The following is a 24,194-nucleotide window of genomic DNA, read 5'->3' as shown; positions in this document are numbered from 1 at the left end:
GCCATCTGGTCCTGGAGTCTTCTTTTGGGGGATTTGTTTTTTTATTACTTTTTCAATCTCCATGAGTGTGATGAGTTCATAGAGGTGATTAATCTGCTCTGAGTTTAGCTTTGATAGATGGTATGTGTCCAGGAATTTATCCATTTACTCCACGTTATCCAGTTTTGTGGAGTAGAGGTTTTTGAAATAAGTCCTGATGATTCTCCCAATTTCACTTATGTCTGTTGTGATCTCTCTTTTTTTATTTTGATTATGTTAATTTGAAACTTCACTTTAAAATTTTTTTTTTTTTTTTTGCTTAATCAAATTGGCTAAGGATTTGTCAATCTTGTTTATTTTCTCAAAGAATCAGCTCTTTGTTTTTCCAGTTGTCTTAATTTTTTCCATGGTTTCCAACTCATTAATTTCTGCTCTGATTTTAATTATTCCTTTCCTTCTGGAGCTCTTTGGGTTGGATTTTTCTAGTTTTTCCATGTGCCTTTAGGTTATTGATTTGGGATCTTTGTCTTTTATATGAAGGCATTGAATGCTATGAATTTTCCCCTGATGACTGCCTTCATTGTGTCTCATAAGTTTTGGTACGATATGTTCTCATTGCCATTAGATTCTAGAAGTTTTGCAGTTTCATTTTTAATTTCATCCACTATCCACTTATTGGTTAAGAGTGTGATGTTCAGTTTCTAGGTGCCATTGGGATTCTTGGTGGGTTTTTTATTGTTGATTTCTAGCAATATAGCATTGTGATCTGATATCATGCAGGGAGTTATGTCAACCTTCCTAAATATGTGGAGGCAGTCTTTGTGGCCCAGTATATGGTCTATTTTAGAGAATGTTCCATGGGCTGCTGAGAAGAATGTGTAGTCTGTTGATTTGGGAGGGAAGGTTCTGTAGATGTCCCTTAGGTCTAAATGATCTATGGTTTTGTTGAGCTCTCTTACTTCCCTGTTGAGTTTCTGTTTGGATGATCTGTCTATTACTGATAATGGTGTATTGAAGTCCCCAGCTATGATAGTGTTGGTGGTTATTTCTCTTTTATTGTCAAGTAGGTTTTATTTTATGAACTGTGGTGCCCCTGTGTTTGGTGCATACAGATTTATGATTGTAATATCCTCTTGGTGGATCATTCCCTTGATAAGTAGGAAGTGGCCTTCTCTGTCTTTTTTGATTATTTTTGGTTTGAAGTCCATTTTATCCAATAATAATATAACTATGCCTGCTTGTTTCTTATTCCCATTTGCTTGGAATATTGATTTCCACCCTTTCACCCTGAGGAGGTGTCTGTCTTTAGTGTTGAGGTGGGTTTCTTGAAGGCAAACAATTGAAGGGTCTAATTTTTTGATCCATCCTGTTAGCTTGTGTCTCTTGACGGGCAAATTAAGGCCATTAATAGTTAGGGTAGTTAGGGTAATGACTGTGAGATTTGATTTGATCCCTGCCATATTGTGATGGTATATGTGGGCTGGTGTTTTCATGGACTTTGATTTTTTTTGCGCCTACTCTGAGTTTGGTTTTTGTGATCTACTTCTTGTAGGCATTTGAGTTTGGTTATTTGTTTCATCTCTGTGGGGAATTTCCTGAATTACTCTCTGAAGGTTTGGTTTTGTGGTCATACAATTGTAAAGTTAAGTTTTGTCTTGGAAAGTTTTTCTTTCACCATCTATTATAAGGGATACTTTTGCTGGGTAGAGTATTTTAGGTTGGAAGCCATTGGTTCTTAGACTTTGCCATGTTTCATTCCAGGCCCTTCTAGCTTTCAGGGTTTCCATTGAGAACTCTGAAGTAATTCTGATGGGGTTACCTTTGAAAGTGTTGTGCTATTTTTCCCTAGCTGCTTTTAGGATTTTCTCTTTGGTGTTAATATTTAGAGTCTTAATGACAATATGTCTTGGAGAGTTTATCCTTTGGTCCAGTCTGTTTGGAGTTTTGTTAGCTTCTTGTATCTTGATGGGCCTCTCTTTTAAGAGACAGGGGAAATTTTCTTCAATTATTTTGTTAAATAAGCTCTCCATGCCTTTGGTCTTAATTTTCTTTCCTTCTGGTATTTCAGTGATCCTGATATTAGCATGTGTAAGTGCATTTCACAATTTCCTCATGTTTTGTTCACAGGAACTTTTGAACTTACTGAAATTTTTGAACTCTTGAACTGTTCCTACCATTTTGTCTTCCAGATCACAGTTTCCATCCTCCCTATGGCTGACTCTATTCTTGAGAGCTTCTGGAGAATTTTAGACTTGTTTAATTAGGTTTGCATTTTCTACTACTTTTCTATGTATAATTTTCATTCCTCTGTCAAGCTCCCTTTTCACATCATTTTCTGATTTTCTTGATGATTCTTGGAATTCATCCTTGTATTTCTTTATGTCTTCATTTAGCATGGCCAGCTGATTTTTAAGGTCTTTTTTTTTTTTTTCACTCTCTCTCAAATCTCTTAACTGTCTTTGAACTCCTTACATTTTCTCATCTATTAGATGTAGTTTAGTGATGGCAGTATCCACTTGATTATTGGTCCTTTGTTGCTTTTCTACAAGTTCTACCATAGATAGGGTGGCTACTTGGGGGGAGTTGTAGGCTACCCACCCACAAGGAATCGGTTATTCCCTGTTATTGCCAGGGCTCCCTGAACGTTCGGTGGCTGGAGCAGTAAGTGGGCGAGTGGGTGGAACAGTCTAATCTTACTCACACAGGGATAGTTTGGTGTGTGGTGGTGCTGTGGGTACTGAGGCTACTTAGGGGGAAGGGTGGGCTACCTGCCCATGAGTTTATTAGTGATTCCCTGTTTTTCCCTCCTCTTGCCCTCCCACTGTCAATCTATTAGAGATTTCTCTCCCCTCAAAACCCAGTGAACCCTTAATGTCTTGCCTTTTTCCCCCCAGGATTTGCAGCACAGCTAGGTGGTCGCCATCTTGGAGGTCTATGAAGATACTTTTGTAGTTGGGATATACTTGCAAGCTACCTGTGGAGCCTAGAAAACAATTTCATTCAGTAGGTCTATCAGAGGCTTGTGATTCTGGGTACCTAACAGGGAATCTCCTATCTATTCTTTCTCTTGAATTCAACCTGTGCACAATGCTTTGAGTAGCAAAGTTTTGCCCACTTTGACTCACACTTCATTCTTGTGGTATTACTATAGATTTAGAAGGCCCTACATGTACAAATAATAACCTCTCCACACATTCCAGCATATCCTTTCTAGAGTGCTTTTATCCTCTCTGTAAACTGGGAATTTTTGCCTTCAATGCATGGGTGCTGCCTCTACTTTACCTTTGTACTGAATATTGGTGAATTATTTTAAAAAGGCTCTGATATTTTGTTTGGAGTATTTTCAGACTTCATAGCTCTTTTTGTTCCTGAAGACAAATTGCATTTTTAGACAAAGTTTGTGGGTGAAGTAAAATAGTGATGTAGGTCAATATAAATATATGAAGATCAAGAGGCAAGAAAGACTTGCCTTTGAAGAACATTGCTAAGAGATTCTTTGCAAAGGATTTTAACTCAGATAGCTCCATTGATCAGAAACAAAGGATATGTAGGTTGGAGCACTCAGAAAAATGATAGCCCTGACAGCTAAATGGGCCTGCACCAATCATGCCCTCATTGTGGTCTTCATACGTAGAATTGTCCCATCATAGGTCAGAGCTCAGCAAACTTTCCTTGCTAAGAGCAACAACTCTTCCTGGCTCTATGTATCGTATAGAATCTCACAAAGTTTTCTATATGTGTTTTAGACATCCTACTTAAGAATGAGGCTTAAATATCTTAGCCTGAAGACCACATAATGACAAACCACTAGCTACATTTGGTCTATGGCTCATGGCCAAAGTGGCCAAATTTTATTTCTATTTAATCACCAGATAATGCCAATAAAAACAAATATACATCTCTCTGTGTACAACATATTCTTTTGTGAAAGAATATATATTAAATTCTTTAAAATTTACATAGGCTTTGGGGGATGTTAAGATGTTCATTTTAATTATCACTAATTTAACTAAGCCCTTACATTGATGGACATCAAATATCTTCATATCCTTTTTTGTCCCTTTCTCTTCCCCTTCCTGTACACATGTGCACACACACACACACACACACACACACACACACACACTATCAGTATTATCCATGATCTCACAACACAATTACTTACTAAACCTGGATTCCATACCAAAGCTTATTTGAGACAAAGGCCCAGGGTTTAAGGAAATAGGCACCCTTCTTGAGAGTACAGAGATAAACAGAAGTAACATACATAAAATTTCTTCATTATTTTGTCCTTTCTAGGAATATTAGTCAGGATGTCATTTTTGCTTTATTTCAGAGTAAATTGAATGGTTATTTAAAGGTTACTGGTTATTCACCTAGATGACTGAGTCAGAGATAAGATGAAAAGAATTATCTACTGAGAGTGAAACCAAAATAATTCCCCTGTAAAAGTTGCTAAAGCCAGGTGTGGTGGCATACACCTTTAATCCCAGCACTCAGGAAGCCAAGGTAGGAGGATAACTGTGAATTTGAGGCTACCATGAGACTACATAGTGAATTCCAGGTTAGCCTGGGCTAGAGCAAGAACCTACCTCAAAGAACAAAACAGATAACAAGTTGCTAAGCTGAGGCATATCTGAGGCCATTGAAGGGCTAGGCCTGATCCTATGGGCATTGATGACAAGAATAACCTTGGCTGAGAATCCATGGGTACTTGTTCAAAAGCAGCTGCTCCTTCCTTCTAGACCTGGTAATAGTCTCCCCAGAGCCTAAGATGAAGCCGGGATACATCTGTGTCCATGGCTCTGGACTGTGTTAGCTACATCTGCTGCCCAGTGAGATAGAGGTGGTAATTTGAAGGTCACCTTGGAAGAAAAGGGATCCTATTTGCCAGGGTCTTTCTAAGAGAGGTCCAGGTTATGTGGACTGACCCTGCTGCTTGCCCTATGATGCTTCTGCGATTTTATCTCTAGATATCATGGAAATAGTGTAGGTTTCAGTGCTGAGCCAGGCACTGACATATTTGTAGCCATGAGTTACTGTGTGCTCAAAGAGATAATTAAATGCAGCATATTTGTTCAGCAATATCCCATTGAGGAGAAATCTGTGAAAATGCTGGTTACTACAGGGACTAAGAGGGCTTTGCTAATTGTGATGAGTCTTACATGACGGACACAGGAAGGAATCATGAAACCTTCAGTGAATAGGATGAAAGCTGGGTTAAAGATGTCAGTAAGCCAAGTAAAACACTCCTAGGTGGTGATAAACAAAGAATTCGAAATAGGTATCAGGACGCAGAATAGGATGAAATATGAGACAACAGACGTGATATGGGTGTAGACAAGTAGAGACTATCAAAGATGGCTCTGTATCACTGGCAAGACTACATTTGTCCTGTGTAAAAAGACCCCATTGAAGATATTTAGACTTATATGTAGTCTAGGAATGCACACTCTTGCTGCTAGAGGAAGTGGGTACTGCCTTACTCATCCATACTCCAACTTGGCAGTAAATAGAGTTAAAAAATCCATGGATGAACTTGAAAACAAGGGTATATATGAAATGATCTAGGCGTAAGAGGGTAAACTGTTAGAAGTCCTTGGAAAGAAGTTCTGGGATAATGTCTTTGTTGGTGCATAAGAATTGATTTCATTGTTGGCTAAAATCAGTGTGGTTCATGAGTAAGGAGGGGAAGGAACTGGAAAAGTAGTTGGAGATCTATAGGATGAACCTAAAAAGCTTCTGAGAGTCAGAAAATCCTGGAGTGGGTCAAGGAAAAACAGGTGTAGGGAAGCCAGTTGTGAGCCAGGAAGCACTGGGACAAGAGGAAGAAGGGGAAGGGTGAAGGAGGGGAGAGAGAGAGAAAGGGGGAGAGAGATAGAATCAGAGCCAGAAAAAGAATACACACACCTTCAAAGAAAGAAGTCCAGAAAGAGAGGGAGAAAATGGCATCTGGGTTCTTTTATGACCAGAGGAATTCTCAATTTCCACATCAGGGGCAGAGTCAAGGTCCTAGCATGTCCAGGAGGTAGGGGAAGAAGGGCTTGAGAGAGAGCTCTGAGGCTCTGATAATAATAGCTCAGATTCAGGAGTCCATGAAACTCTCTGAGAGAGTTGGAAATACACATCTATTCACTCCAGATAGGGAAATGACCACAGACCAAAGCTTGATTACAGAAAGGCCAGGTATGGTGAACCAATGAGTTTATTGGAGGACAGGTAAGTGTTTGCTTGCAGGGGCATGGTGATTCAGGGCAGCTGCTTCACCAAAAAGCCCTGCTCCATCAGGGATGTGGGCTCTGTGGAAGCTGCATCAAGATTTCCAAAACAAAAAAAATAAATAAATTCAGTCATCTATATCCTATCTAATATATTTTTCCCTAAGATCTCTTGCAGCTGGAGGAGAGGGAAACTGCTAGAATTCTAGGTAACATTCTTGTGAACTTCCCTTCCTCTATCTACTAGGGAGACATCAATAGTTCCATTACCATTATTGTAGACATGGCATCACAGTATCCTCCAAAGTTGCAAGACTACTGGGCCAAAGCATTCTTTCCTTTGAGATGGCATTATATAAAATGCCCAGAGTACAAATGCCATGCAACTCGGAGCAAGCAGTTCGGAGAGCCTAGAGAACATGGGCGGATTCCAGGGTTTGATGCAGGTGGGAGGAGGGTGAATTTATAAGTAGCAAAGACAGAATTTGGAGCTGCTTGAGAGTATTGAGCTTGATGGGAGGTCACTTCGGTTCTTTCATTGTGTGATGAAGGACAAGAGTCACACATGGTTCCATAGCTCATGAGATCTACTTAGGGCCTCTCTGAAGCTGTGAAACAGGTCTCTGGTACTCATTTCTTACCTTTTGGGCAATGCTTGTTGGGTAATTTTTATTGTTGTTATTGTTTGTCCTAGGGTCATTGGGGGACTAGCGCCTTCTATTGTTTATAGTCTAGATTCTGTCCTTGAGTGTCTGTATAGATAGCTAAAGCATAGTATGGCAAACAAACCTCAGGAGTTAATTGAAAATGGGACTGATGGAAGATGAAGTATCAAAGGAGACCATAAGTGCAAATGAAACCATGTAGTTAATACAAAGAGGCCATTGGAGTGATCTTTGATTTCAGCAATGGGTAGATGATGAGGCCCCATGGCATCAAGAACTGATTGGCTCCTCTGTCTCTGTTGAACACCTCTGTTGGAAAACCTCTTGTGTATGTTTGGAAGTGAGGATAGCATCACAGCAGTCCTGGGAGTCTTGTACTACATCTACACCTTTTATTTCCTTTCTTCTCTTTAGTCTCAGAATTTAATAATGGAAAGAAGACCTTAGGCTGCACACATTTTTATTTGTTAAAATCATTGGCCCCTTTTTGATCCATTTATTAATATTTTTTCTACTGTGGTGTGAGCTGTCCCTCTTGTTTCCTTCTGTGAAGATGCTTTGCCATATTTGACAAGTCTGCAGGGATGAATGGCTGATTCTGCCCAAGTTTCATCTAAACCAGGGCTTGTCAGTCTTCTTATATGAGGGCCTCAACAGAACTTACTGTTGGCTTGTGTGACATGTGGTACCTGTAACTACTATTCAGCTCTACCATGTAGTACAAAAAACAATCATAGACAATATACACATAGATGAAGATGCATCCCAATAAAAATTTGTTCAAAAAAAACTTGAGAAGAAAAAGAAAATATTTTTTAGATAACATTAGGGAAGGAAAACACATTGTCTTCAAAGGATGAGAGAACGTTGTTTCTCCAGTGTACATTTCTTTGAAGACTAAAGAACATTTTAATTTTGTCAAGGTGTCATATTGTCTAAATGGAGAAAATATAGCCTTAGGGAATAGTTACTTTGTTTATCCAGCCAAGGATTTTAATTGACTGGATATATTATTAGAAAGCATAGTAAGACTCAAGGAATATAAGAGCTGTAGGGAGCAGGAGATTAGAAATATCAAGGATGGAAAGGCTGCCTTAGAACTACATTTTACTTGCTATGGGCATAGTCTTGTATAGGGAGCTATTGATGACCTCAAGACTGAACACAACTCAACCATTATCCTGAAAGAACTTGAATTTTACTTGAAGATGTAATGCCTTCCTCTGTTTTGTAAGTATGTGTGTATCTACCCACACAAATGATCAATAGTGTACAAAACAAGTATGTGGTAAGTAGTGATGAGTGGTATGGGCAGAAAGACTAATAAGCTTAGATGAGAAATCTTTCCCTATTATTCAGCGTGAATGGAAAATCATTAGGAACATTGAGAGGTGACCTCCTCCCTAAGACAAGCTGGGAAAAATATGCCTCTGGCTTATCTCCATTATTAAATTGGAATTCTGTGCAAAGGGACAAAGGGCAAAGATCTTGTGAGAGTTAGGACGGTTAGACTTGTGCCACGTGGTGAATATGCCATTCACTCCACTCCTCCACTTGTCAACTTTTACAGCTAGGCAGTAGTGAGTGGCTGTTTTGACTTACTCATCTGTGAAGGAGAATGGTATTAAGATAGCTTTCTATTATATGTAGTCAGTCATGGCTATATATAATTAATGGCTATGGCAGGTCTAGAACTCACATCTGACCCAGTCTCATTCAAAAGGGCTTCAAAGCAACCATTCAGCAGTGCTTCCTGCTTCTTGTGCAAGTTTATCCAGGCTAGCACACCTGTGGACTGACCCTGCTTGAGTCGGTATCTTGAGTCCACCAACACTCCTGAGTCTGATGGTGAGGTTCATCCTAATTAGATGTTTGATCCATGTAAAGGAGCCTAACCACATATGTAAAAATTCTTTTGGTTCCCTTTTTCATGTTGATTCATGAGGATGCAAGTGTGTCCTTGCTCTCTTTCTCCCCCTCTCAGCGAGGTTTTCTTTTGGGACCATGAGATTTCCTGCCTTGTTTTTTTGTGTATTGTCCTGCTTAGCTACATGTTTGATGTCTTTTCATTCCCCTGACTCCCGACTGTCCTGGACCTTGCTGTGATAAGCCATCCCCCTTTCCCAGCGAAGCTGAGGTATTTTCTTGCTTGATTTCAATGTGTGTTTTTCTTTTAGATACTGTTCTGTTTCACTACATTCATACTCTCTCTTTAGTCTTTTTCTATCTCTTAACCCTCACTGATATCTTATGTGAGGGGACCTTATGGCTTGGGCTCTACTGCTCTGTTTCCCACTTGTTCCTGTACCTTCTCTGGAGGCTTTTCCCCAGAGACATGAAGATTTTCTCCATATCCCCTTCACCTTCTCAGCTTAGAATCTTTGGCTTGGGGCTTCCTGCTGGCCTTCCCACTGGATCCTAACTCTCTCTAAAGTAAACTTCATAATTCATAATTTACCTTCTTGGTATCCATGTTTTCAATTCTCCCTTACTTGGATAAGGACCCAAAAGTTATGATCCATGGAACCAAGAATTACTGCATCTTTCTGGAATTTAATCTATCCTTGGACCCTAATCCTGCATCAGTCAGCACCTTCATTCTCTGAACATTCCCAGACACTCACTAAATGCCAATCACTAGATGGTTCCATGTAGCTGTCTTCATTGTTAGACATGAACTATAGCCCCATTCCATGTATGTGAAGATCAACATATTTTATTCACTGAAAATAACTGAAGGTTTTATTAGCTTACATGCAACTTTGAGAAGCCAAATAATAGCAGGGATTAAAACATTTTACTTCCTTGAAGTAAAATTGGGAAAAATGAAATCCCATGAGTCATAGTAATTAAAAGAACATTGCCTTCTCTGCATGATTTCAGATAACACACAATCAGGCTCCCGTATCCTTTCATATAAGCAAATGTTATTGATGTAACAAAATCACAGCATTAGATGATGTATTATTCTAAGCCACTGAGGTTTTTATATTCAAAGGGGATAGATTTATGCTGAGTGGCTTAGCTATGAAGCAGGCACATCAATTTGTTCATGAATGTGAGCTGGTGATTACCTCCATTAATGTCACCAGGGCAGACTGATCACTTTAATTTAGGCAGAGACATGCACATGGCTTTCCTAGTGGTTTGTAAGTCCCTACGAACACAAGTATAGGAGCTGTTTTGCATCCCAGGGGAGCCCTAGAAATGTAATTTGTCTTGTCATAGGTGCGTAACTACAGGCAAGGGTGTGAGGCCTGGGGGCAGGGGGGGCATAAACAAACTGCTTTGCAGTTCTGAGTGGCAGGATGGTGTATATGTTTCATTTGGTTATTAGCTACTGAATGCTGATTCCAGACTAAACTGCAAAAATAGTTGTACAATTGCCTCAATTCCAAATCATAGAACTTGGGACCTCTTCTACATATAAGGCTGTAAAAAGCTGAAGTCATCTTTTGTTTTCATAACATGCCAGAAACTTGCTGGATTCAATTTTAAGTATTTGGAATTGAACTCCTGTGATCCCAGTTACATGCTGGTTATGGTCTCTGTCCATAGAAATTTACACTGTGTTTGGGGCAATGAGAAGTCTCTTCATAATAGAATGAATGGCTGGAAGAGCATTAAGATGTTAATGGGGCTGGGGAGATTTCAATGGTGATGGATGCTTGTTTCCAAAGCCTTCCTTTCTAGGTTCAATTCCCTAGTACCCATGACAAGCCAGATTCACAAAGTTGTGCATCCATCTGTAGTTCCTTTGCAATGGCAAAAGGTCCTGGCACATGTGCGTGCTCTCTCTCTCCCTGAAAATAAATACATATTTGGAAAAAAAAAAAAAAGATGACATAGTGGGAAAAGGAAGTTGAGGGACAGTGTGTGGGATATAATGCTGGCACCAGTGGACAACTAACAGTTCATTCATTGCTGAGAATGTTCAGCCAGCACTGCAGCCATATTTAAATAAGTAACTGTGTGATCTCCCTCCTCTAGTAATTCTCCCTCTCACAGGACCCAGGATGAGATGCTTTAATGCATATGCTACTTTAATTTTGTGATAGCATACACTGGTGGCTCTCCTAAGTGGATGACTACAGAGGATAGATTTGCCAAATGGTAAGGCAATAAAATTAGAGAAAAATTACCCATTAAAAATCATGTCTATGGCTGGAGAGATGGGTTAGTGGTTAGGTGCTTGCCTGTGAAACCTAAGGACCCTGGTTTGAGGATCAATTCCTCAGGACCCACATTAGCCAGTTGCCTAGAAGCCCTGGTGCACCCATTCTCTCTCTTTCTCTGCCTCTTTCTCCCTCTGTCTGTCACTCTGCAATAAATAAATAAAATAAACAAAAAAAATAATGTCTAAAATTACATAGAAAATATTTGGGTGAGAGATTAAATAAGCAATGACAAAAGATACCCACCCCGATTGCAGCCTTAAACAGACTATGCATAATCTTAAATTGAGTAAACATTCTAATATGAAAACTACACCTTCCTTCATTCTTTATCATAATTTTGCTCTATTTTCTTTGTAGTATTTACTTATCACATATGAGCATTTAAAACACATTGCACATGTACTTCAGAATCCACAGGTACACATGCATGAATTAACTCTATATTGAAGGTACTTTTGGAGAAACACCTCATCTACAATCCATATATTAATTTTTATTTAGCTATTTCCTCATAAACAATAGAGCATAACAACTAGCCTGCAATGTTTACATTGGAATAGGCATTGTAAGTATCTAAGGATGACTTACAATATAGAGGAGGATGCACACAGGATGTATGTCATGTGAAAATGCTCACCACTTTATTTAAGGGACACCAAGCCAATCCCTGGCAAATACCAACAGAAAACTCATTTAAGTTCTGCCTTCCTACCAAATGGCAGGATCTTCTACAGCATGAATGATATGTAATCTTTGCCACCTTAATGCCCGGCATCTATTTGTTTACTAAATGACTAAAAGATTCAGTGATTAGATATGTGAATTAAAATATTTCTTTACTGTTATAATGACCTTTCAATAAAGTCAATGAAACGAGAGTAACATTTGTCATATATATACTGAATGCTGGGTTATCTAACTGTTCTCATTTTAATCTTGTAACTATTTTATAATACAGATGCTGCTATTATTTTTTTAATTTTTTTACCATGAAGATGATCATCTTGCTTTGCTGACAAGAATAACAGACCATGTTTTGGTAATTATAAAATCAAAAACGTAACTGTTGAAACAAAAATTTTTAGATAAGTAGGGCATGTTAGCACATGCCTATAATCTCAGAACTCACAAATCTGAGATAGAAGGATTGCCACAAGTTCAAGGCCAGATTGGGTTACAGAACAAGTTTCAGACCAGCTTTGGCTACAGAATGAAACTCTGTCTGGACAAAACAAAGCCGAATCAAACCGGAGTGTTACATGCCTCAGAAAACTCATGTACAAATGAAGCAGAAGGACAGTTTCTCTCTTCCTTTTGTCTTGCTGTGTCCTTGTGCTGCCCCCACTCCAGAATCTACTTAGCTATCCTTCCTTAATCGAATTTTCCAAGATGTTCAAGTGTCCTTGATGGTCTAAGACCTCAGTTGGTGGTAATTTGACTGGTACACGCATCTGGTGTGAGGCAGCTTTATTTTCAAAGGATTCTGTGACAACCTGAAAGAAACAGGACATGCCTCTGTAATGTTCTCTGTAGTGACTAGACCTTCCTTGTCTTAAATCAGGTTTTTAAGGTCATCCCTTTGTCAATGTCTATGTACATTTTTATTAATAAGACCTCCTTAGGGTAAAATCATACTGTCCTTAACATTAGCTGTTTCTTTTGTACTCATAAAGATTTCAGAAAGGCACACCATTTTATATTTTACTGAATTTTACAATTCCTTAATTTTGTAATATAGGTAGCCTGTTCTGAAAGAATCTTGAGATTAGTGTCTGGTGAGATTGTTCAGTAGATAAGAGTGCTTCCTGTACAATCATGAGGACCTGAGTTCAGATCACCAGTACTTATGTAAAAAGCTGGGCATGGTGGTACACACCCATAACCTCAGAGCTAAGAAGGGCAGACAGTGGAAGATATCTGAACAGCCAGTCTAGCTGAAAAAAATGGGTTGCGGGCTGGAGAGATGGCTAAGCGGTTAAGCGCTTGCCTGTGAAGCTTAAGGACCCCAGTTCGAGGCTCGGTTCCCCAGGTCCCATGTTAGCCAGATGCCCAAGGGGGCACACGCGTCTGGAGTTCGTTTGCAGAGGCTGGAAGCCCTGCGCGCCCATTCTCTCTCTCTCCCTCTATCTGTCTTTCTCTCTGTGTCTGTCGCTTTCAAATAAATAAATAAATAATTAAAAAATGGGATGCCCAGGATTAAGGAGAGACTGTCTGAGGCAACAAGGCAAAAGAGTGATGGGAGAGGACACTCAATGTCTTCCTCTTGTCACCACATGTGCACACACATACGTACACACAGACATGTCCACATACTAAAAAGAAGACTTTGAGTACAATACAAGATAGGCAATATATATCAATGCCTTGTGTGCTAATTACATCAAGGCATATAAGTAGATTAAGCTTTTAAATTGTGACCAATGCATTCTGCATTGCCATGGTGCTTATAGAAAACAACAGTTGGCATGGATTGGTGCCATCATACCTTCTCTAGGTGGTTTTATATGGCCATGAGACTGTTGAGTATAAATTCAAATGATTCCCTTTTAATGGTAAATAACCTCATTTTATCCTCAAATTTATGATAATGATGAAATAGTAAGATTAGAATCAAGTGCTTTATGAACCTGCAAATTGTTATTTTGCTTCATTTCAACAGTGTGTTCTCCTTAAACCACTAAGTTGATACCTGAACTGTCAAAAAATAATAAAATGATAAAACATTTTGGGTTGAAAACACTGAATATTTTCTGTGTTTTTTTGGAGTGCATAGAATCAACAAATATTTTAGAATGTAGTTTGATTTTTGTTAGTTTTGTTTATTATTAATACTAACAAGATGTTTCGTATGTATAGATCATGTGTTGGTACTCTCTTTTTCCCTTGTCCCTGTCCCCATTTCGTTGGGAACACTCTTCCATAGGGTTTCAGGTATACCCCATGCAGTTGTAGTTTATGCATTGTGGGAGTAGTAGTCCATTGTTTTGAGGGGGAGGGAATGCCTCTGGGCATGATGTTTAACCTCTGGCTCTTACAATCTTTTCTCCCTTTCTTTCGCAAAATTCCCTGAGTTGTGATGGGTGAGTTTTAAGTGTACTTCAGTGCTGAGCAGTTAGGAGCCTGTAGATCTCTACTTTGGTAAGTGTTGAGTATTCTTAGGGTCTGTCTCCTACACCTTGGACTATTTATCAGGAACACTATGGAAGCAGTACTCTTGCTCATCTCCCCATTCCTCTGTGTATTCAGCTGTGGCTTGGCTGAAATGTGAGGGGTAGTTTATTTCCTCTGGTCTCACTACCTTCTGAAAAAGAAGAATAGATTCTCCAATGGAAAGTAAAGTCAGCATAGTTTAAATAGGATTAGCATTGTTAACTTAGGGAGAATTTGATGTATGTTACCCCTCTTATAGCCAAAGACTAATGAGAGTTTGATACTGGAGAACATAATCTTTGTCTTCATAGGATTCTGATCTGATTCCCAATTCCAGATGTGGGTTCCTTTACACTGAGCAGATCTCTTAGCCAATCAGAAAGCTATTGGTTACCCACTAAGGCTATGTGCCACTATTTCCCTGGCATTTACATCATGTCAAGGTGTTTGCTTCTGAGTTGCTTAGGTCTCTGGTGGCTCAGACCATTATTTGCCATTTTCTCCCAGTAGCTCATGTAGCACTTTCCAGCAATAGATAGGTTAACTGTCTGGAGACTAGCTTTCTTTTGCATTCCAGCAAGGTTTCTTCCTATTCTGTGTCAGCAGCATATGATGTCTTCCACAGTAGAGTCTTAGCTTTTGCCTCAGGCAGGTAATCAAGTGCTTTTACAGAAATCAGTCTTGGTTTGGGGACCTCTTAGGTCTCTCCGATCAACATCTCAATGTGGGTAGCAACCAGTCTCTGGTACTAGGAGTTACAGGTCAGAGACAGAACAAAAAACTCTTTTAAGCGTATGCTACTTCCCACTTTCACCAGAGCCCTGCTCTTCACATTCTCCCTCCTTACTCCTTTTAAGGGTTATATCTTTTAAGCTATCCCCAAGGATAAAGGTGATATCAGATCATTTTGGATTTAATTTTATTTTGTGTTTGCTCCCCCCACCCTTCCCCCATCTCCCAAACCCTTCCATTTCCTATTGTCTGGGCCTTGAGTTCCCTGTCAGGTATGACAGCAACTAGAACAGGTAAGTGACACCATGACACCATACAGCATTTATCTGTGATTGTGTGAGTTTTCTGAGTATGATCTGTTCCAAGTTTGTCCACTTTAAATTTTCACAATTCATTTACATGAATCTTGACATGTTTCTGACTTTTACCAATTGCAGTGTTCTACTAGTGTCTTGTGAATATTTCCACTATGTGTGTGGTCAGCTAAGGTGATTATCAAAGGGTTAAGAACTTGTTCCAATTATAACAGAAATTTAGCTCAGTGCAGGAAGTACATTACTTTCTTAGAGGAATCAGCATCAGCTTTCCTTGGTGGTTTGCTGTCTGTCCAATCTTTCCCTGGCATTAATTTCTTCACCTACTTACACAGTATGCTCCCAGAAGAGAAAAAGAAAACATACGCATTGAACAGAAGTTGTGCTAATCAGGCAATGAGAAAAGAAGGATAAAATGATGAATATCTTTCTTTCATCGTAGCTAAATGATTCCCAGCCTACATTCCCAAGCACTCTTAAAAATTTTTGATTTATTTATTATATATATATATATATATATATATATATATATATATATATATATATATATATATATGTCACCAGATGCATGCACCATCTTGTGCATTTGGCTTATGTGGGTACTGGGGAATTGAACCTTGTTCCTTAGGCTTTGCAGGCACATACTTTCACCACTGAGCCATCTCTACAACCCCACTTTTTTTGTTTTTTATAAACTCTCAAACTTCTTATAGCAAGCATACAGTTAATTGGTGGCTGTCAAGTTTTTTCTTTCTTCCAAAGACAACTCATATAAACCATGTCTAGAATATTAACTCTGTCTTTTTACCCTGTCCTTCTCCAAATCTTTGAGCACTCAAAAGTTCTGGAGAGGACTTCTTTTTTTTAGGGGTTGGCAGGATGCAGTGTAATTAGTTCATCAAGGAGCTCTACCACTAAGACTTATGACACACAATACATGCAACTTCAGAAATCAAATACAATTTTTCCCCAATTTAATATGCAATGGTATCCTTCATTGTTCTCTAACCCTCTAGGGTGGGGAGTAAGTACTATTATTTCAGTTAAGATATAAATAATTGCAGAATGAATAAAGCAAAGGCCCGAGCCAGCTAGACATGCAGTCCTATAGTTCACTTACTTAGCTGACACAGGCAGGTTTCAAAATTCTTTGAAACTTAGCTGTATTGCATAGTGTCTTTTGGGTTTCAGTCTATTCATGATATATTGTATGTTTTCTTTTAATAGAATTATTTTTAAAATGCCTTATGTTTTTGGTTTATAATTCTCTTCCTTTACCACTGTTTCCCCGACCACAGCATACTAAATAGCCATTAAGACTTGAGCTTTGAAAAACAGAATATTTTATTTTATCACAGAGATTCTGGTATCATACTGTCAGAGCTACCATTCAAGAACTGATCATTGGTACAAGTTCTAAAGTGCCTTCTCCATGCCATGATCTTGGGTTGATGCTGGCTTGTGAGCTAGTATGTCAAGCTATATTATTCATAGGAGCTCCCTGTCAGGCTAAAACATAGGGTCATCTGCTGACAGAATACAGACAAATATGTTCACAGTTGCCATGAAGCCAGTGGTTTTAGAAGCCGAGAAAGGCAAGCCAAAACAAAATAAGCAAGGTAGGGATTTGGATAGAGTCCATGACCAATTTAAAGCATGCTTGCCTGCCATTAGAGATATTGAAATCCTCAGCATCATATTGGAAATATTTTCAGAATGTTTCCAAATACAATACAAAGTAAATGAAATTCTGATTTTCAGTGGAATTAAACAGCAGGAGTACATTGTAGCATTGACCTGACAGATTTTAGGATTTGTGGATCAATAAAATTAAAGAGAATAAATAATTAGAAGACTGTGGAGACTTGCCAGGTGTTTACTTATTTATTTTTACCAGTGCTGCCAATATTGTTCCCACCACAGAGAGTCTGCTGGGTGGTGGGGTGCTGCGTAACATCAAAGCCACAAAGGATCCTATTTAAACAAAGGATGGATAAACCAAAAGACAAGTTTGTTACTCTTAATTTTATGGTTAGCATTTATTTGTGTAAGAGTCTAGCTGTTCTCTCCCTGTGTGCCCCAGGGTCAGTTTCACCCAAGTGATCCAGAGCTAACATAAGTGGGCAGCTCTGATATCTGAAAAGCACCTCTTGATACCACAGTCTGGCCACATCCAGTGTTCTTGTGTGCTCATCTGACCCTCTCTTATTGTCAGCCAAGCTTAAGTGAACTCAAAGCCATACTTGGGATTCTCTCTGATTTAAACTGTGCTTCTTTGTGAGCCATGTCAGAAGGAAGGTGCAAAACAGTGCTAATGGACCTACTGATAAGGTTGTCATTGCAAATTAAAAAAAAAAAAAAAAGTTTTGTATGGAAAATTTTAAATATATCCCTAAGTAGAGCATATAGAATATATAATGACTATCACATGCTATCATTCAGTTTCAACAGTTAAGAACCACTGGCCAGCCTTATTGATTTATTATTACCCCAGCCCCATATTATTATGAGACATAAAACAACAATTATATCATTTCTTCCTTTACTCTTCCAATTATTTCACTTTTTAAAAGTAACCAATATACCTTTGTCACACTTTAAAACATATTAAGTTTGGAATAACAAATACTTAACCAAGATTTAAGTGTCTTTGGTCTCATAAATTCACTTTATGAATTTATTCATTTATATATTTTATAGCATACTTAGATTATTAAAGATACAAGTAAAGGTATGTAACCTTTTTCTAGTCAGTTCAGCACTAGGATTTTCATTCATGATTATAATGTTTTTCTATTTTCTTTACATTATAATTTTCTGGTAATTCTGAATTTAAGGGCTGATCTTTTTTAGGTTGTGTTTTTGGAAGAAGTCTATCATAGAAGGTGTTACATCTTGGGCTGGAGAGATGGCTCACTGGTAAATGTGCTTGCCTGCAAAGCCTAAGGACCAATGTCAGATTCCCCAGTACCCACATAAAATCAGATGCATAAGGTAGTGCATGGTCTGGAGTTCGTTTTTGGTGATTAGAGGCCCTTGAATACCCATTATCTTTCTTTCTTCCTCTTGCTCAAATAAATAACTGAAATATATAAAAAAATTAAAATTATAACCTATGTTTTCCTATGGGACATATACTATCTAGTTTGTTTGTTCTCTCTCTGTCTCTGTTTCTGTCTCTCTCTTCCTATCTATCAAATAGTCATAGAGGACTAACTAGTTCATTAACACTACAGTGATTATTTTTTTTTTATAGCAGTGAAAGAAAATATTTCCCTAAGAGCGAGTCTCTGGAATAGTTTAAGCTTTCATGTTGTTGCTGACAATGCCACACTTTGATGTGTGTGTGTGTGTGTTTGTGTGTGTGTGTGTGTGTGTGTATTATGCACCTATGTGCAAAGGCCAGAGGAGAATATCAGGTATCTTCTTCCATCACTGATTTGTGTATTTCCTTGACCAGTGAGACCAGGGTCCCTCCCAGGTCTCTGTCTCCCTGCAAGACTGACGTTATGTGGGCATGCCTAACCTTTTTCATGTGTGCTGAGATTGAACTCAGGCATTCTTTTAAGTGGCAAGTGCTTTTACATGCTGAGCCATCTGCTCAGTCCATTTCACACTTTTAAACATTGTCCACTGCTTTCATAGGTGTGACCTCATCTCCCTTACATACTAAGAAAGTGTAGTAAAGAGAAGAAGAGCTGCCATATAATACCATTTCAAGGACTACAACAGACATAGAAAAATGCAGTCAAAAAATAAAGGGCAGCTTTTAATAATATGTTTCTGGAAAGTATACATTATCATGATTTTCTCTCACTATCAAAAAAAAAATTGAAACATTTGTATTCTGGGCTCTCAGCAAGAATCAGAAAGCTAAGAGTCGCTGTTAACTCATTAAACAAACATGTAGGGAACACCTGTTCCATGTGTGCTGCATTGGGTACTTGGGATACACACTGAGTAAAAAGTATGAAATACAGATATAAGGAAGAAGAATCAAAATGCGGAATAGAAACAATAAATTACAGCAAAAAAAAAAAAAAAAAAGTCCTGTAGCATTAGTCCCTGTTTGCCTTCCAAAAAGCTTTATACTCCAGGGCATTTAGATTCCTTTCCTGTGAGTATTAGAATTGTATATTTTTCAGACTTATTTTAAAAAACTAAATGTAATGGTGAAAATCATCTGAAGAAATAAAAATAAAGTCTAGGTGATTTGAGACTAGATAAGATCTGTCACTCATTTAAGCTTTGAATTTTCCTAGAATATATTCTCACTGTAATAAATGTAGTGTTCCTTCATGTTTCTTAAAAGCTTCAAAAGGGATCCTTACTCTGATGATGTATTGAAGTAATCTTTGAAAATATTCTTGGCCTCCTCTACTCAGCTCACGTTACATTATCTACCCAGCTCATGTTACTGATAAGAACACAGCCCTGTGTGTAGAGGAGATCACAAAGCTGGTTAGAGGCTGAACATCCTGATTTCTAGTTCTGTGCTTCTCCCACTTCTCTGCATTGTCTGTCTCTGATTTGCATTAGGAGATATGCATATATGTGGTGCATTTTAATTTCTGTGAGCATTACACCATCTCCTGGGAAGCAGCCTGGTTTTGTAGGCTAGAAGTGAGCTGAGTATAAGAAGTCAGGGGAACCAGAAATACCACGGGATTGTCTCTCTGCTAATCACTTGTTCTAGTTTTCCTCTGACCCCTGCTCTGGTTGTCCTTTTCCTCCACTTTTGCCTCCATAATCCTCAATCTTCTTTCTTCTTGACACCTGTCTGATGAGACAGGTCACTGTTTTGTTTACTGTTGACCTTGGCCAGTCAATTTGACCTTGTATTACCAATACTTGTTGATGAGAAAGAATAACATAATTTGACTTCTTTGACCTGGGAAGGTAAATTACTTCAGCTCTTTTGGCTCATTTAGTGTTTTTGAAAAATCAAATGTGTATACCTTTATGGTGGACTTGACCATCTAGTTTTCTATATGCCTCAATACTGTCTACGGATCAAACAGCCTTGCTATACATCTGTCTCATGTGCTCTGCTGCCATCTAATTGTGTACAAAGCACTCTAACTCAGCATGTGATGGGCTCTCTTAGATCTCAAGCGCTCTCTCAGTGGACGGTTCAAAGATGGGTATGGCTGGTCAAGATCAGTGTCCTGTCTACACCTTGTGACAAGTCTTCATAGTCTCATGAGTGGGTAAAGAGCAGTCGGGGTCTAGGAACATAGGTAAAAAATTTCAGAGCAACTCAGTTTAAAAGGCATTAGATGAAATGAAAACTAAATGAAGCAATCATTTGATATTAGCAGTCCAGTATTCTTGTATGTATGCCTAAAAGAGCAAGCAAAAGAGTAATCCTTGGTTTAACAAAGAAGAGAGTCCTTGTCACACTGAAAAGATGCTCCTGGAACTGCACTCTTCCCTTTTGTCTCCATACAATTTTCACCTGAGATATCTTCCATATAGGTTGCCAATTTGGCCTGTTCCATCTCAAACAATGAGGAGGGGGTGAAATTAGTCCGGATGGCAGCCACTCAGATTGACAGCTTGTGTCCCCAGGTAAGACTCCTTTACTTTGCTTCATAAGCCCATTGATGTCCTGATATTCAAGACCTATACTCAAACCTTTTCATGTCCCAGGTACTCCGACTGTAAAATGTTAACCATCAATTGTGTGCTATTTAAATTTTACCATTCTCAAAGCAAAACTAAGCACTCTGTTTATTTAGAATTACTGTGGCAATTATCATCTTTTCTACTCATACTGACTGTTCTTTGTTTTTTGTTGTGATTTAAACATTCCCTGTCTATTTATCTTATGTCAATAAGTAAATGATAAACTTCCACATGAAGAAAGCAAGGATTATTATATTTCTCTCACATCTGTGCTAAGATAATTAGACTTGTCCAGCAAAATCTTTTTGAAACCTGAGGCTAATTTGTAAATTTTCAAAAGAAACACAGCAAGAAATTAATGGCACTTGATAATCTGCTTTATCTTTCATGTTTTTGACTGTGCTACATACTGACATCTCATCTGTAGAACCTCCAGTGTCTATAGTTTCAACCCTTGTTTTTACCTGCTTATTCCTACCCAGGATAGTGTGGTCATCATATCCTTGATTTCTTTCTAACATGCAGGTCATCAATGCTGCTCTCACACTGGCTGCTCGGCCACAGAGCAAAGTTGCTCAAGATAACATGGATGTCTTCAAAGACCAGTGGGAGAAGCAGGTTCGAGTGCTGACTGAGGCTGTGGATGACATCACCTCGGTGGATGACTTCCTCTCTGTTTCAGGTAATCACTACAGGCTCCTCACTGGGAGCTGGAGGAGTATAACAAGATGAGATAAGAAATATGTCACAAATATCATGGATCTGTGATTCAAGTGTTCTCCTTGGACCTTTGAGCATTCAATCATTTCAGAAAATGTGATTATTACACACTCTTAAAAATGCTTTTTTTTTTTCCCACACAAATAAAATCTGAATTTATTTTGTCATTAATGGGGATATTTAACTGTAATAATAGTTTATATAAGAACATTTGCTATAATTCCATTGTTTTTTTATCATTTTAGATTCCTTGTTATGGAATAAATGTTTATGTCCCATCAAAATTTATATGTTTCAATCCTATCCCTCTAGGTAATGGCTTTTAGTGGTGGGATTTAGGGAAGTAACTGAAATTAAATGAGGTCATCAGAGTGAGCACTTAGGATAGGTTTGCATATGAAAGTACTCACTCAGCAGGAAGATGGACCTCCGCCCACTAGGAAAAGAGCCCTGGGCAGAACTTGATAATAATGGCACCCTCGCCTCAGACATCCAGACTTTGAGAAGATAAATTTCTTTGTTTAAGCCACACAATCTATGTCATCTTAAGCTAAGTGGCATGCATATGTGATGGCAGGCCCTGTATTGGTATATTCTTTTCACTTTTCTTTGCACTCACTTGCAAGGTGACTTTCCTTGTCTTCATTATATAGGTAAGTAAACTGAGTTTGGGAGCTTAAGTCTCAGATACTGTAGCAAGTAGCAAGTCAGAATTTAAGCCTATTTCCCAGTTATGTTCATCAATGAAGGACATCTCATGTCATAAATATATACATCTTTGTTCTCGTAAGGGCTATTCGCCTCAGATGTTTGTACTCAAAATTCTTATTTCGAGACATTTCAAGTCAAGGCATTAGAAGGAAACTAAAACTTTGTGATGAAGCGGTCAGAACCTGAACACACTGTGTAAAGAAGCTTAGATTCCCTTTTGGATATTTGTATGCTGTTTTTTTTTTTTTTTCTTTCTATTTTAAGCAGGATGGACTTTTGATATACCTGAATAAACCATGTGGTAGGATTGGCTATTCTACCTAGTTTATGCCTTAAAATAGGCAATCACTTGTTCCAATTTACCCTTGTAAAGTGGGCCATTTTTCTAAGTCAGGGTTTGTGATGAGACAAGTAGACACCTTAAGCAAGAAAGCACAGAAGAGATATCTCAGCTCCAAGTATTTATCTGTGAGCTTGTAGAAGGAAGTGAGTGAAAGAAAACAAAAGCTATCATCACTGCTGTTATTTCTTCTTCATAAATATAGCCAGGCTGCAGGAGGTTAGTGGATTTGAACACCTATGAAGCCAATTTAACTTTTAGTGGAATTCCTCAGTGTCTTTTCAAGATTGGCTTACCAGCCAGCAAACAGGCATTTTGTAAAGTGCTTTGATCCATGTGGTCCAAGTCTTTGACTACATTTGTTCCAGGTTTCCATGGGGAGGGGGTAGAAGAGTTTACAGGAAACAATAGCCTCAGTTTTCAAGTGACCCTTGAAAATTCAAACTGGCCAGGTGATGTTTCTACCAACAGGCCTGAGGAACTCACTTTGTCATCCCTGGTGCCACTTGACCAACTTTGACGAGAGAGAAACAGAGAAACAGAGAGATCCTCTCTGTACTGGTAGGATACAAGCAGATGGGACCCTTGAGTATAGTTGTAGAGAGACTTTTGGCAGAGGCTTCTAAGCTTGGCTGTTCTCTACCTAGCAGCTTTTCTGTTTGATGAAGTAACAGTGAATTCTTACTTCAGACGTGTGCAGGCTAGTGTGAGAGCAGTGGTGTCATATCCATAGATCTAAAATGATGGCAAAAGGGCCCCATCTGAATAAGAATAATTGGCGAAACAAGCAAGGGTGCTGTTTTCTTGGTAAACTGGGTAACAGCACAAGGGTGAAGGAGATAAACACAGAGAACAATCAACCCCTACCAAACCAGATATCCAGAGAGAGACACAGAGGCCCCCGACACCTCATCACTAAAACAGACCCAATATGAACCCAACATGGCTCAGGGAAATTTTGCGTAAGAAGTGGAGGAACGAATGTCAGAGCCACATGTTGGGTCATGTTATGCAGAGACATTTATCCTACCCATAACTGTGGGCTGACTCCAGGATGCATGACCCATATACCTCAACAAGGAGGGGCCAAGGGGTGGGGGTAGGACATGGATGAGCCCAACAATGATATCAACTTGATACTGAGCACAAAACTAATTAATAAAAATAAAGAAAGAAAAGAAAAAATAAATACAATAAAATGATGGACAATTGAAAAACCAAGTTGTCATTAAAGGAGGGCAAAGCAAGGCAGAAAGGAAAAATGAGCTAACACATACTCAAGTCTCTTTTCTTTAATTTTCATCAAATACTGTACAAAATAGGGATTAATAATTGAGTCTTCCTTTGAGATAGTTGAGGTAGGAGAGGAAGTTGGCAACTTGGCAGACATGCTTTAAAAATTGAGATCACTTCTTTTCAGATCCTATACAGTGTTTGCAGTTAAGTCAGGAGAGAATGGAAATGTTTTTCCTTGGTTCTTTCTGTTTCCCACTCTGTCACGTTTGTGGCAGCCCTTTTCAGCTCCAGTGTTCTCACTTTGATCTCAAATCTTCCTCAAG

General features: G+C 38.7%; 1 protein-coding gene across 3 annotated transcripts in view; it reads left to right on the top strand.

The window, feature by feature from the left end:
* Ctnna2 (catenin alpha 2) overlaps window positions 1-24,194 on the top strand; it is a 1,209,750-nt gene that overhangs the window by 1,085,226 nt on the left and 100,330 nt on the right. For all 3 annotated transcript variants that reach the window (XM_004660539.2, XM_004660538.3, XM_045151911.1), the window contains 2 exons: window positions 20,715-20,807; window positions 21,390-21,546. In XM_004660539.2, the coding sequence (XP_004660596.1) occupies window positions 20,715-20,807; window positions 21,390-21,546 (250 nt within the window). The remainder of the gene's footprint in view (window positions 1-20,714; window positions 20,808-21,389; window positions 21,547-24,194) is intronic.

Source organism: Jaculus jaculus, chromosome 6 (assembly GCF_020740685.1).
Source record: "Jaculus jaculus isolate mJacJac1 chromosome 6, mJacJac1.mat.Y.cur, whole genome shotgun sequence".
In the NCBI taxonomy this organism is placed as follows: Eukaryota; Metazoa; Chordata; class Mammalia; order Rodentia; family Dipodidae; genus Jaculus; species Jaculus jaculus.
Note: the sequence above shows the minus strand (reverse complement) of the source record. Positions and strands in the feature narration are given on the sequence as shown.